The sequence below is a fragment of the Macrobrachium rosenbergii genome, chromosome 47 (assembly GCF_040412425.1).
Source record: "Macrobrachium rosenbergii isolate ZJJX-2024 chromosome 47, ASM4041242v1, whole genome shotgun sequence".
In the NCBI taxonomy this organism is placed as follows: Eukaryota; Metazoa; Arthropoda; class Malacostraca; order Decapoda; family Palaemonidae; genus Macrobrachium; species Macrobrachium rosenbergii.
In genome coordinates, this window is record NC_089787.1 from 34,145,460 (window position 1) to 34,161,008 (window position 15,549).

General features: G+C 36.1%; 1 protein-coding gene across 1 annotated transcript; it reads left to right on the plus strand.

Annotated features, from left to right (window-relative positions):
• Nucleotides 1–2,181: 2,181 nt before the first annotated feature.
• LOC136830754 (uncharacterized) lies at nt 2,182–8,040 on the plus strand. Its single transcript, XM_067090626.1, has 2 exons — nt 2,182–2,362; nt 5,780–8,040. Exon 2 carries the CDS (start codon nt 5,783–5,785, stop codon nt 6,887–6,889), a length of 1,107 nt encoding a protein of 368 aa, XP_066946727.1. The 5' UTR covers nt 2,182–2,362; nt 5,780–5,782; the 3' UTR covers nt 6,890–8,040.
• Nucleotides 8,041–15,549: the final 7,509 nt, after the last annotated feature.

The following is a 15,549-nucleotide window of genomic DNA, read 5'->3' on the forward strand; positions in this document are numbered from 1 at the left end:
AAACAGCTTACAGTCTTGGCAGAGTTCGAGTACTTGTAACGCGATAGGGTGGTCCTTAAAAAGCACTTAATAAAATAAACAAGTCATTATCAAAGATAAAATAACAGGGAAAGAAACCAGTTAACAAAAGAACGCAAAACGATAAGAGTAGGCTATATACACCAACTTACGAGTGTGAAATTCACACACGCAGAATACAGAACAAGCGTCTTGGAGGAATAACTGGGTTGAAATATTCTCGAGTTCTAAACATCCTTTATAATATTTACGTTACTGAAATGTTAAAGAATTCTAAGTGTCAAAACAAAAAAAAATAAATGATGATTGTTTAATATGATGCCAGAAGAGGGGCTTCAAAAATTAAATCAAAAGTGTAATAAACTCAAATGAAGTTACTCCAGGAAAGTCTACTGACAGAGCGCTTAGATTGGACCGTAAGGTGCTGATTCGCTCTCAGGTACAAACCTCTTTCATCCGGGCTTGCGACCTATATAGACGCATACGCTCTCTCGGTAGCTGAACATGAAACATAAATAAATAAACACGAATCGCAGAAAAGAGCATTTATAACGTTGACTAAATATAATCCATTTTCCCAAAATATCCTTCCTTAAAAACAGTCACAAGAAGAAAAGTACACACAAACAATTCTCTACTAAGTAGACTTACCTACAGGAGAAGCTAACTGACCAGAGCGAGCGAACTGTCATAATATCTGTCTTCTCTTGCCCCTTGACATTACTGCTTGAATGTCACGACCTCTTGCTATGACTCCTGCGGGAAAAATGAAATAAATACAAATAAATCTAGACAGTCACAGTACTTCTACTGTACTCGATGCAATCTGGCTTTGGTTCATAATAGTCTATATAAACCTAACAGTAAGGATATATGTTTTAATTAATCTTTTAACAAATTTGTAACATCATAATATCCTTAAACAGAGAGAAAATTCACTTAACGTTATCGACAGTGAAGGCGATAATGACAATGGTGATTGATACTGCGATGGTGATATTAATCATTAATAACAATGCTAATAAATATTATCATTATGAGAGAAGAGAGGAAATAAATGTAATACAACAAAAGAAAAACAAAAGATAACCACTAAATAACTTTTTTTTCCTTTTATCTCAACTCTTGACCACAGAAATATAACAAGAGACGTCAAGTGTGGTTGTGTGACAATCGGGACATACAAAGGAATGGGATATGGCGCACTTCACAGGATTTCAAGTGGAAGGTTAAAACGAATCGTTGGCCGATAAAATGCGTTCAGCCTCGTATTGCATTTTTGTGATATACCCAACAGATAATCCCGCATGCAATTGGTTAAGAAATGGACAGCTACATCGGCTTTGCTTTTAAGTACTGTTAACCGTTACTACGGAGCGCTTCCACCACCAAATAAAATTGTCTATGTAAGTGCAGCACGTGACCCCAGTATATTTTGCACAATATTTAACACCTTGCCAGCAGACCTTACTAAAAGTAGCCAATATTAACGCTAAAACTGAAGTCGTATAAGATTCAACTGATTAGTATGAGCATTTTTGCTTAAAGAGTGATCTGATGACTTGGAAATCAATAAATATCAGTTTCTTTTCACTAGAAGCCTAGGCCTATGGCATGAACACTGTCCTGTAGGTATATCGTTCCAATCGATCAATCCAATCAGGGAAATGAAAACACCAAATGTCTTCGTCGAATAAATAAATTAAAAAGCATTGTTTCACGAGTAATCAAGTTTGTGTTTACTATAACCAAATACTCGATGATGAGTCCTCCGTGTGGTATCAGGTTTAGTCTGGATAATAATAATAATAATAATAATAATAATAATAATAATAATAATAATAATAATAATAATAATCACAGCAATGTTATTGTAATATATTACAAATATCTGATATAAAAAATACATTTGGAAGCTTCTGAGAGCTTCCATTTTCAAACAAAAATACACACATGAGCACAACTGTTGATTTGACTTTTCCCGTGAAGATTCGCGTTACTTTTAAGGCACATCTGCGTAATAATAATAATAATAATAATAATAATAATAATAATAATAATAATAATAATAATAATAATAATAATTCAAGATAACATTTCTATAGAAGGAAGAAGAATTTATAAATGAATTCTCTTAAGTACGATAGGTTAAATGTGCACGATAGTCACGTGACACGCAAACCCCAGAGTACAGAAGATCCTCTCATGTAGGCGGCAAGTGACGCATCGCATCTTCGAGATATATAAAAGCCCTCGCTTCGTAATTTAGACTGTTACCACGACAACGGAGAACATTTTAGGAGCAGCAACATCAGTACAAGAGTCTGAGACTGATTAATCACAGGTATGTTAGGGTGTTACATATTTTTCTTAATAAGATGAAAACAGACCTGTTAGTCGTTTTTTTTATCAGTTAGGCCTAGAAGGCACTGACTGACAGTCATCTAATTGTATAATATACTTGCATGAATAAATATTTGAAATTTTGGATACATTCACAAGTACTTATTATTTCAGGAAGGAACTGTACAGATTTTATTAGGCTAGCAGCATTGCAGAGTTTGCCTTAATCTTAAAGGCTACTGTTGTCACTTACGAAAGCAAAAACTGGTTCGGTTGATTTGCAACATTGGCTTTGCTTATGCTGTACGTTAGGCTGTGCTCGAACAATCAAGGGGTGGAAACATCCTGTTTCCATTTGTTATCTGCTATGGCCGGTAAATATATTTCGTAATAAACAATCTGTTATGGAGAAAACAAGTAGGCTTCCAGAAAATGGAATACCAGGCCTAGGTCTACGGTGCCTAACTAGCCTAAGAATCTTAGCTCTACCTTGACCATAGCATCATTTCGGTGCATTTATGTATCTGGTGATATATCATTATAATGTCTTGATTAATCATAACGCACGTCATGAAAAAGCAGACAAAAAACAAAAACTCGTGTAGAAATCCTTACCGAGATGTTACCCTGGTCAGTAGGTTGGTCACGCCCAGGTCATTATTACAAACCAATGAGGTTTGTAATTTTGTGATGTCAGGTTGTTAAAACACGGCAACATGACATTATGTACAAATATCACAACAAAACAATACAATGGAAAATAGACGGAAAGTTGTTATATAAGGGATTTAAGATTACTGGTTGATTATAGGCCTATGTCAGAAGTATGCTATATGAAAGGGAATGATTTCCAATAAAGCGAAATTAGACAAAGTAGCAGACAATTAGACAAAGCGAGGCAATGTCCAATACTATTAGTCACTAAAGGCTGTTTCACACCATTCCTTTCCTTTCATCTAGTCGCCAAACTTTTCTAGCAGCCGATGTTGGATTTAGTGTAGAAATCAGGCAAGTTCGAGTTCGTGAGAGTTAAGTTTTAATAAGAGTACAAAGAATATCAGCATTCTTGCTACTGTTTTATAATGTTTTTTTTTTTTATGTTGATCGATAAAAGAAATTGAAGGCTCGAGATCGTAATGGCTTCATTCTTTGACGTTTATCTGGGAATAAGCATTGTGGTATATTTACAAAACGGGTTCATCCTTTGGTGATGATAGACAATGACTTGTTACTGTAGCTTTTCTCCTGGTTTCATTCTGATATTTAAAAGGCTTAGGCCAATATTATTATAGTAATAGCACAAAATAATTATCTCTTTTTTTTTTATTTTCGAAGAACTACATACAACAGGATGGCGCAAATTAAAAAAAAAAAAAAAGACGAGTAAGACAAACAGGCGTGGCACCCAACTAGTTCTGCAAGCTGCTGGTCAATTATATGCACAAATGCAACAAAAACATAAGTAAAACGTAAATGAAAATGTAAGAGATTAAACTATACCACACGTAAAATAATTCATAATCCGATTTCCTTCTAATTTAGCAGTCTATATAAAAAAAGACTTACGTTGTAAGTGGCTAAAGTCATAGTAGGCCTAATGAGTGGGACCTCAGTATTCCATACATGTCACCTTAGAAGGAACATCCGTAAATTGTTTTTTTTTTTAACAAATTAAGGAGTTATTTTAAAAGAATTGTGAAAAAATCTTCGTTCAAAATTGACTGACAGTTATTCATGCTATTTTGGTGAACGAGCGCATGAATATACTGCTATAGCAAATCGACAGTTAATGTGAAAATATTGTAATTTACGACACTGAAATATGAAAGTGTCACTCTCAAATCCATTTTTTTTTTTCAATTTAGATTTTCAAGCTTTTTTAAGGATTTATAGATACATACGGGGAATGATAAGAGGTGGGCACCTATCCTGATGTGGACAACGGGCGATCTGGGTTTAAGCTATATTAAGTTACGCTAAAAATGACGGTTTATTACGGTTATCCATGTACCTTAATGTCTGGAGATCAAATGTGTATGTGAGAGAGAGAGAGAGAGAGAGAGAGAGAGAGAGAGAGAGAAGAGAGAACTTCCAAACGGAGACTAGCTTTGCTCTAGAAGTGCATTCAGTGGGGAGAGCACAAAGCCCAGTCACTTGCCACCACAAGGTACTTGTGGTCCAGTGACATCTACCAACTCTCATTGTCTTTTGCGACTGCAAAGACTCCGTTATCACGTTCTTCTGTATATTTAACTGATCTGTAAGTGATATTGCGAAAAAGAAACAAAAATTGAACTATTAATGCCTTACAATTTTCTCCGTTTTGGTACGTCTTTGCTTCTCTGTTCTCTCATTACCGTTACCGATGTCACCATCAAAACTATATCACCATAAGTATTATTTGCTTCAGTGTTATTGGCTTTGATATTTTTTTCATGATAGGTATATTTATCATCGTCACCGTTGTTTTCATGATAATCATTATCTTCATAAACATCATTATCATCTTCATAATCGCGTTTGCTGTTTAAATGGAAAGCCTCTCGTATGAGACTAGATTTTCACCGGTTCTTTGCCGGCAATAATTGATTTCAACTGTCATTTTCAAGAAAAAATTCTCAGGCATCATATATAAACTCGATCTATTTACATCGAGTTCGTTGTAGGCTTAGTTTAAAAGGCTTTTGAATTGATATTTGAATTTCGCAAATTATGAAAAGTGCCAACAGGTAGTTTTTTATTGTTATTTGGAGAAAATGATCCTGGATTTTTTTTACTCAGAGGAGAAACAATGATTTATTTGACTATTTACAAAGAAGGAAAGTTCAAACAATGAAAATCAAATCTGGGAAATTTAAAGAATTTCTAAATATATTCCAAATAATCTCCTGTTTGTATGTGATGGACTATTGATGACGAACTTTGGCCATCCGTGATGGAAAAGGACTTATGGCTTGTTAACGACAAAAGCAGATAAAATAACAATTCTTGATCTAAGATGGGTGATCAGAGATGTGGCAACGCATATGTCACCTTTTTTTTTTAATGACTGAAGAATGATTTTAGACTGTAGCCACTAGAAACTGTGTAGATTAATCACAAATTGGTTACTTTGAGAGTTATTTTATTCGACATAGTTATCAAAAAGCCTTCTTTTTTACTTTACTTTTTTCATTAGACTGGAAAATTCATCACTGCTCGAAAATAGTACTAATGCAGCTTCAACACTCACGCTAGAGTAGCCATCGACTAACATTTGAGATAGGCTGTGCTCGTATAATTTCTCATTATTTTCCCAAAGTTAGGGTATCTCTGTCAAAACATGCTAGTTGATCCCTAATATTAAAATACTAAAACATGTGCCATAATAATATGAGGGTCATGAATTTTAGCGGTTTTGGTATTCCACCTTTTCTAGGATATGGAGAAATTAGAATCACATGGAGCTGATCAGGCAAGTGCAGGCATGTCCTCATATGGAGAACCGACATCTGAAAGAAAACCCATATGGACAGATGAGACACGTTTTACTGCATCTTCAGTGGAAATTAGAGACATGGACACTGGCATCAGAAAGTGGGATTGTTCAGGTGAGTTGCTCCCCAGTCATAAAACCATAGATCCACTCTTGCTCTCTCCCATGTGGAGTGATTTATTTCTAAGTCAGTTAGCCATGGGCAACATGGTGTCAATAAAAACAGAAGATAGCAGAGAGGTTACAAATGAATTTGAAGAAAGAAAATCGCAAGACAGCTTTCTTTCTTACAGTGAAGATATGATTACTAAATTAATGCAAGATTCTGACTTTGAAGACTTGCTTACGGCTGGCTCATCTAGTACCGATGCACCTCGATCAGATCCTGCTCAAGAACTACCACCAACGAATTCTTTTGACTCTAGACCTCATGAAATACCTGTCATCATCTCTTCCATGAGAGGTGGACACCGCTGCTTAGCTCCTGACAGTAGCAGGTGCGCCTTCACAAAATACAAGTTCCTCCTGGCAAACGAAAACAAGCAAGATGAAGCAATGTCTGCTCTATTTTCTTTCTCCCAGCCAGGGCTTAGGCTTCCTCTCAGTCCACTTGTGACAAAGGCTGCTCGAAAACCACCACAAAAAATGGCTACTGCCACCTCAGAGGTTGCTCATTCCTCTTCTCGAGGGAAGTCAAGGATCTCGCGAAAGCGCACCACACTTAAAGCTGCTTCAAATAAATCAGTCGCTAAGCAGGCAGCAGGCCCTTCACGAGGCCCGGTAGAGGAATCTGAGCCTTTTAAGGTCAATGAAGGGATGGAAAAGCCAGTGGATGATACCAAGGCGGTAGTATGTGATGGTTGCCAGTCGACTTTCGGCAATATATACAACTGGCATAGACACATTCAGCTGAAACGCTGCCGGGAAAGAAAAGGAAGAAAAACTGACGGCAATATCTTTTGTTCTGGGTGTGGAAAGGCATTCAAATTGCTAAAATACCTGTTTTATCACATTACCCTAAAACGATGCAAAGGTAAGAACAAACAAGAATAGGCATAGTATTTCAGGTTTTACAAGCCAATGGCCTTGAAATTAAGTACATGTAGGCTTTTTGATGAGAAACATCTTGATATACTCAAGGTTTTTAGTTTGGATTAACTGAGACTAATATCAATCTTCGCTATAAGATAGATGCAAGCAGGAAGTGTAGAATATGCTTTCTCATAACGTGTTTTTCCCCACAAATATTGTTATGTTTTTTAGTGGGTCTTCTGCTACATACTGTGGATAACTAATCACTGCCTGCTTCCTACAACGACCTGCTGACGAGAAGCACTACAGAAGGGAAAAGGAACATCTCTCCTCAGTTTTATCTATTATGACAAGCCATAAAGAAAAGTATACCTCATACTTTTATAGCGGGCATTTATTCAAGTTTCAATACTGGCATTCCTAATAAAAATATGCACGCGTGGTGTAAATATTGTTCTTTTTTCTTTTAAATGTGGAGTACTATATTACGGTAGATAAATAATGTTTTTCATGTTACATTGGAGAGATTTTTCATTACACGAGAAAAGATATTTAAATGACTCATCCTGCCAACCAGCTTTGGTAATAAAAGTCAGTATATATCTCTTTTTCAGTGTTATCATAAACCATTTGTTTTGTTATTGAAACTATTTTTGTTTTTGTCTTGCCATGACTAATGTTTTTTTCTTATTGGAAAATAATTTATGTCTGGTCGAGTTACAACTCCAAATGTTATTAATCTTTTCATGTCTGTGAGACGGAATCAGTAAACTTTTTTAAATAAATAATATTGTATTATGAAAATGATAAGGTGTTTTGTGATGGAAGCTTGCATTTTTAGGACATAATCTCTTGGCATTCTTGTTTTTATAATTAAATGTTTTGTAGATAATCAAGTGTATATGTTAAAATCTTAAGCTAAACAACCCTGGGAAGGTTTCATCCATCTTAAACATTCATAACATTCATACCTTCCAATGACTTGTTTATTGATGTGGTACTGAATAATAAAATCATATTTACGTAATTCTTTAATGACTGTACTGTTTATTAGTGTATTTACAAGTGCTTTGTTATTGTGTAGCAACATTACGTTTGACAGCTAGATAAAGAAACTTGTCTTCCATTTTAAGTTGTGAGAAACAGATTCTAAATAAAAGGACTTTGATATTTTCCAGCCTCTTATAACCTTCTGTGTTCCATCAAACGGACCAACGACTGCCATGGGGCTAAGCACATCTTTTTGCCTATGTCCCGTTGTTTTCCTTTCTCTGCCTCCACATGTTAAGTAAAGGAGTAAGGATGTGCGTCCATTCTTCTCTGTAGATTATAAATAAATGAAAATTGTTTGGAGAACCACACATGTGCTAAAAAAAAATTGTTTTTTCTTTTACCACTTGACATAGTGATTGTGATTTTGCGTTCCGGAAAAAAATTATTCTCACTTTTCTATTTTATAGAATGTGTATTCATATTAATAGACCAGACCAAACGGGTCAGGACCTAGTCTAGAAGGTTTCCAGGCAATGGACGGACGATAATATGTAATTTTAATTAATCTTATACGGCTGTTTCGCCATCGCATTCTCTGGTGTCACCAGTGACGAAAAGCCATAAAGATGTGTTGGTTGATTGGTTGGTTCAGATTAAAGCAGTCTTATGCCAACCCCCTCTCTTGCCCAGAGCCAGCCTCTAAGTGCAGCTAAGGTGTTAAAAGGAGTAGGTGGTCTGGCGTGAATCTATAGACTCGTTCCAACCAAAATAAACAAAATGGAGAGAGCTTTATTGCAACAAGATACATTTTTAAGCACGATTTCTGATTTGTTGAAAACACAGTAATACTTTCTTTATTTTTTCTCTCTAGTGTCACAAAATGATGGCATTTGCTTCCTGAAGTAACATAGCTGGTTTTAGGTTTTATCAATTAGCCTGTTTTATATTAGTTAGTAAAAGGCTTCTAATAATGCCATAAATAAACTGGAAGTGAGAAGCTTTTGCATGCTGTATTTAAAATCTTTATCATTATTCCTCTGGATTCTGTGAAAGAAGTGTCATTGATATTCAGAGAGGAGAGTATTTTTGTTTTAAATAACCAGAACCTAGAGATTCTAACACACACAAAACATTGCAAATATGACACTGTTACTACAGAAATAAATCATTCATTTACAAAATTCTCGCAATCGCATCTTAACAAAACATCCCATGCTAAATAGAGCCATTGTTAAAGTCCTTTAATTAATCATGTTCACTAGCAAGTCTAACCCTGAATAGGACTGTAAATAGGAATTCTCAGATGTGCTTCCATTTAGTTTGGATACGACCATTCAAACCTACAACGACGTCAACGAACGTCATAAAAAGCTCATAGACAACGGGAAGCCAGTCAGAATACGTTTGAAAAACTTCCAGCCACTGAAGCAGACTGGTGACCGAGACCAAATCGAGACGCCCCGTAGGAAGTTAATGCCATCAGTGCACCTCATGCCGTGCACTGTAGGTAAAACTACAGGTTCTACGCCATAAAAAGCACACCCTTGGGAAGCCAGTCCCCTACGTTTGAAAAACTTCCAGTCACTTGCATTTCTTCTGACCGAGACCTTCACGACGCCTCATATGTTTCTTCCATCAGTGCACCTCATGCAACCTCTCCTAACAATTCCTTTCGCGTCCCTTCAGCTGCAACCCCTTTCATTCCTTTTACTGTAGCTCCATTCAAATCTTTCTTCCATCTCTCCACCCTCTCAATAATTATTTCATAGTGCAACTGAATTTCCTCCTGTTGCACCTGGTCACAATTTCCTTTCCAGCGCTAAATGACCTTGCTAAACTCTGTATTCCATTCCATTCCAAATCCAGATGTGTGTTGCGCATGACCACAGTATGAAAATATCGCAAAAAATGCTCATTACACATTTCGGATCTTTCCTAGATAGTGACCCCCGCTAAGTTCGGTGGTCGTTATCTAGGACTGATATTTCTTGGGGGTGTCATTATCTTTATGATATTTACAGTCTTTTGTATATGTGTTTGTGGTTATCCTCGAACAGGCTTGTACTAAACACGCCACGAAGGTGAATACATACCGGGTTAATACCCTTGGGGGTCACTATCGAAGAAAGATCCCACATTTCATGTAAAAAGTTCCTCTTCAGATAATGATCCTTAAATAGGATCCCTCAGCAAAGATGGGCATGGCATGACCAGACACTTCCACTGGGGGTGACGAATAGCTCTAGTCACCTCCGCCTACAGTTGGCCACTCCCGTGGTGAGGTTAGTTTAGGGTAAAACGTATTTGCGAGGAATGGAGCGAGGTAGCAAAGCTCCCCAGGCCATCTTACAATGCAGCCTCCTTGGTGAGTTATGTTATACCTTTTTGGTGAATTATTTTTTCGCCTTAGTGATAAAATATTCAACATTAAGCATACCCCACATTGTTGTATGGGCATGGAAACGTCAATATAAATGTTAAAGGCGTATAAACCACTAGATAATCAATCTGGAAAAATAAATATATGCTTCTTAACGAAAACGGTAAATAAAAAGGAAAACATTAATCAGAGACATCACAGTACACTTTATTTTTAGTCCTTTCTTTTACTGTACCTCCGTTTATATTCTGACTTTCCACCCTCTCTAAAAAATTTTTACTTGAGCAACTGCGAGGTTTTCCTCCTGTTACACCTTTCAGACCTTCATACTGACTGTCAATTTCCTTTCCAGCGCTGAATGATCTCATAGGTCCCCCATTTGAACTTTGGTCTAAATTCTATATTCTATTCCATCCTATTCCTTATTTTGAGTAATGGACTCCTATCCCTCGAAACCTTTGTTCAATATTTACTAAAGAGGTCAGAAAACTGCCTTGCCCTTTAATCGTTACGTTTTTGACATTGAATTTCTTTTTATTTCATTTGGGGAGGTGTCAAAATACAAACTTACCCCAACAGAATCATTCCGTAGGGGGATAGTGCCGTCAGTGCACCTCATGCGGTGCACTGTAGGTATTACTTAAGGTTCTTTGCAACGTGTATTCGGCCCCTAGCTGCAACCCTTTTCGTTCCTTTTACCGTACCTCCTTTCATATACCTGTTTCTCCGATCTTGCTATACACCCTCTCCTAACAATTGATTCATAGTGCAACTGCGAGGTTTTCCTCCTGTTACACCTTTCAAACCTTTTAGTGCCAATTTCCGTTTCAAAGCTGATTGACCTCATAGGTTCCAGCGACAAAATTCTATATTCAATTCAATTCAACCCAACAGAATCGTCCTGATACCCGGCAGAAAATCCCAGCAGATAAGAGACAAAGGTAGATCGAAATCAGAGCGTAAAAAAATTATCTTTTAAAAAAAAGAAGAAATCTCAGAACATTTTCCCCCGAGAAAGCTGTCTTCTTCCTCTGAGTAGCTTTATCTGGCGAAACAGGGAATTTCACCCAAGAGTGACTCCTTTATTTTCATAATTAAATTCTTGCGAGATTCTTTTAAAGACACGAGATTTTTCTTCTTAAGGGGGAAATAACGCCGAATTTTTCATCAGTAGAGACTGTGGGTCTGGCTGGTTCCGTTATCTATTATTTATTAATTTTTTTTTTAAATGGATCTGAGGTTCTTTATCTAACTTCTTTTATATAGGTATTTTTACAGATGATCACTCAATTTTTTCAAAGATTTAATCTGTGTACAGATTAATTCGGTTGTTTCGGCAATGGAATAATTTTGGTATTAACGTGAATTAGTTGTTACCGCCTTGTAGAGCCATTGTACACACACACACACACACACACACATATATATATATATACATATATATATATATATATATATATATATATATATATATATATATATATATATATATATATATATATATATAATATATGTTTTTATTATTATATAATTTTTTCTGACTCACTTTGGTGTCGAAACCTGGTCTCTCGAACGAAAGGTCAGGGCGCTCCCAATGGAACCACATGTGTCATAAAAGAAGTTGGAACCTAAGTACTTCTGTACTTGCGGTTTTTCCTGCCTTTCGTTCGAGAGGCCGGGGTTCGACCCCGATGTGAGTCAGAAATGCACTCCCGTGAAACACGGGCTTGTTCATTGGTTCCATGTATATATATATATATATATATATATATATATATATATATATATATATATATATATATATATATATATATATATATATATAGAGAGAGAGAGAGAGAGAGAGAGAGAGAGAGAGAGAGAGAGAGAGAGAGAGAGAGAGAGAGAGGCTTACAACAGGAGACGAAGAACGCGGCTGGTTGATGACCACTTTACATACAGATTTCATCACCTGTAGCCTATGGTTGTCACACACAGAAAAATACACATAGACATATGTTGCTCTTTATATAGCATAAGCACGCACAAGCAAACACACGTATATACGCGTGTATGTGCAAGTTTAAACAAGTAAAAAATCTCCGAAGTTTCTTTGGCGCAGTCGAGTTTTCTGGACATCGTATAATCAAGGCCACCGAAAATAGATCAATCTTTTTGTGGTCTCGGTATAATACTGTATGAGCCACGGCCCATGATACTCTCATCCGGCAGTGGTGGCCTTTGTTGTTGAGTTGCCAGAAGCACGATTATAGCTAACTTTAACCTTAAATAAAGTAAAAGCTACTAAGGATAGACGGCTGTAATTTGGTTTATTTGATGTTTTGAGGGTGGATAATCAACGTACCAATTTGCAGCCCTCTAGCCTCAGTATTTTTTAAGATCTGAGGGCGGACAGAAAAAGTGTGGACGGACAGACAAAACCGGCACAATAGTTTTCCTGTCGTTGAAAATGAATATATTTATGCCTATTTTCAGCTACTGCAAATATACGAGTATATAAATATAAAAGATCATCTTGCATATAAACCAATATTGTACATAACTGCGAGATGATAAACGTACACAATTCACGAATATTTTATTTAACTAAAAAACACCAAAAACGCACAAAAGAAATCAGCAGCTAAGAAAGGCCTATAGGGCGCGTGCCCAGGTTGTAAATTTATGCAAAACTTATTTTGCCATTTTGCTTAAGGAAAGGTGTTGACATCTTTTGCATAAATACAACACCCTTGAATTTTATTCATAGCGCGTGTCTTCAGGTATCAGACGGCTTCTAAGGAACGCTATTTCTTTTTCCTCAAGGAATGTTGTGTTTCAAATTCCTTCGGTGGTATCGCTCACCATGTTTCCTAATTCATCATTACATCAAGAGCATTGTCTTCTAGAATTACTGTGTGCCTGAACACTTCAATAAAGCTATGTTTTTTTTTTTCTTGGCAAGTATTGGATTTTTGCTTATTTTCGAAAACATCTCCAACAATTTTTCTTTTGCCTCTGAATAAGAAATGCCATTTCCATTGACAAGAATTCATATTCTGATTTCTTGAAGGTTTTTCCTTTATCTTTTTATACACAAATCTTCGGGTTTCAGATTAATGCGTAAGTATTACGAAAATTTTCTCCCTTCGCCTACACAAAGAATATTGATTTCGTTAGTTTTAAACGCATCAATCACTCTCTTTTAATCTTTAATATTAAATAATAAGAGAGATACTCCTAGCTATTAAATTCATTATTATTATTATTATTATTATTATTATTTTATCCTGAAGTCTTCAGGGAATAATTTCCTATTAAATCTAGAATTAAATGACTTACATTATTTTGAGGTAGTGACTGATTACCCAGGTTTGTGGAATGTTACCACAAAGGTGGCCCCACTCGACTCATGTATGTAAATAGCCATGCTTACACACCCAGATATAGTAGGAACGGAACTCTAATATATGTGAGGCTATAATGCTTTGACTTGCAGTGCTCAAAGTAAAGTTATTCACCAAAGCGTCTGGTCATATTTTCTCGTAAACTTGGAGACACTCTTATTTTATTTTCATTCAAGACAGTAAATGGGTTATATTAAGTAAGGGTGGGTTATGGTGTAGCCCTAAAAGCAAGATATAACGGCTGGTTGCATTTTACCGAGATGTAACCGAGTACCGGCACCTTTCCCTGAAAAACGTGGGACGCCACATCTTAAAAACTAACCATGGAATTTTCTTGAAAATAATCTCATCATGTTTCCACACCCATGTTATATTGGGGTACCCAATCAACCTAACCTTACCTAACCTAACCTAGGGGCATGGCAAAAAAACCAAGGCTGATGCAATACTAGCATACATCTGAGGAATTTGCGGGCGGGTTACAGGACTTAGAGAGGTAGGATGAGGGATCCTACACTATGTTAGATTCGGCAAGATTAGGATGTACCCTGTAATTGTTAACTGTTCCTCTTTGGAGGTGGAAGAGGGGTAGCATATATACAAACTTTGTTTTAAATACACAGAATTCAGGAATGTTGCAGATACTAGACACCCAGAGTCTGTGAGTCAATCATCAGCAAAAATTTTCTGAAGGAATATCATAGCGTATATTATTCTTTTTGATGGGGGAGTATAGTATGTTTTCTGTAATATCCGTGATTCCTATCCTTTTATTTTAAAAACTGTATTAAGCTGATAAATAACTCTGTGTAAAATGAATGTTTATCGCACACAAATGCGTAGCCTACACATATACACATACACACACACCACATATATATATATATATATATATATATATATATATATATATATATATATATATATATATATATATGTATATGTGTGTGTGTGTGTCTATGTGTGTCTATATATGTATGTGTATATATATATATATATATATATATATATATATATATATATATATATATATATATATGTATACACATATACCAGAAATGCTCTCTAACTCTCATACAAACAACAAAATATGCAATAAAGTGGTTCTCCGAAAAATCTTTTAACGGAACACAGTCTCGTAAATATTTTTCTGTTGTCCTTTTTTTAGCTTTACGTTTTTCTTTCAAAGAATAAACTTAATAGTTTTCGCTGTCGGACTTTCTGGTTCGCGTTGAATTTATCCAATGTAGTCTTCATGGGAAACGGCTTTGGCATTTGGTAACCTTTTACAAGGGAGACTAGTGTAAAAAAAGATTTATAAACTAAGTCAGTAAACAAATTTCCCGACAGTTTTTCCCCAAGAAGCGTCTTGAAAGTGTTTGTGTTTAAAGTTACTTCTTCAGTTTCGCTTTTTGTTAAGAAATTTGATTTCAAAACAACATGAAGATATGACAGATTTCATTAGGAACGATTGGACATTTCTCTGTAAAAGAGGTTTATCTTTTTAATACTAATGGAATTGGAATTGGAATATAGAACTTATGCCAAAAGGCCAAGCACTGGGAGCTATGAGGTCATTCAACGCTGAAAGGGGAAATTGAGAGTAAAAGGTTTTAAAGGTGTAACAGGAGGAAAGCCTCGCAGTTGCACTATGAAACAATTGCTAGAAGAGGGTGGAAAGTAAGATGGAAGAAAGAGAATATGAACGGAGGTACATTAAAAGAAATGAAATGGGGTGCAACTAGGGGCCGAAGGGACGTTGCAAAGTTCCCTAAGTAATGTCGACAGTGCACCGCGTGAGGTGCACTGATAGCACTACCCCGCTACGGGGTCTAATATTAATGGCTCTATAATGGTCATTCAAACACACTAATGAAGAGTCATGAAGAGGAACAAGGCTTACTGATGAAGTAAAAGACAGA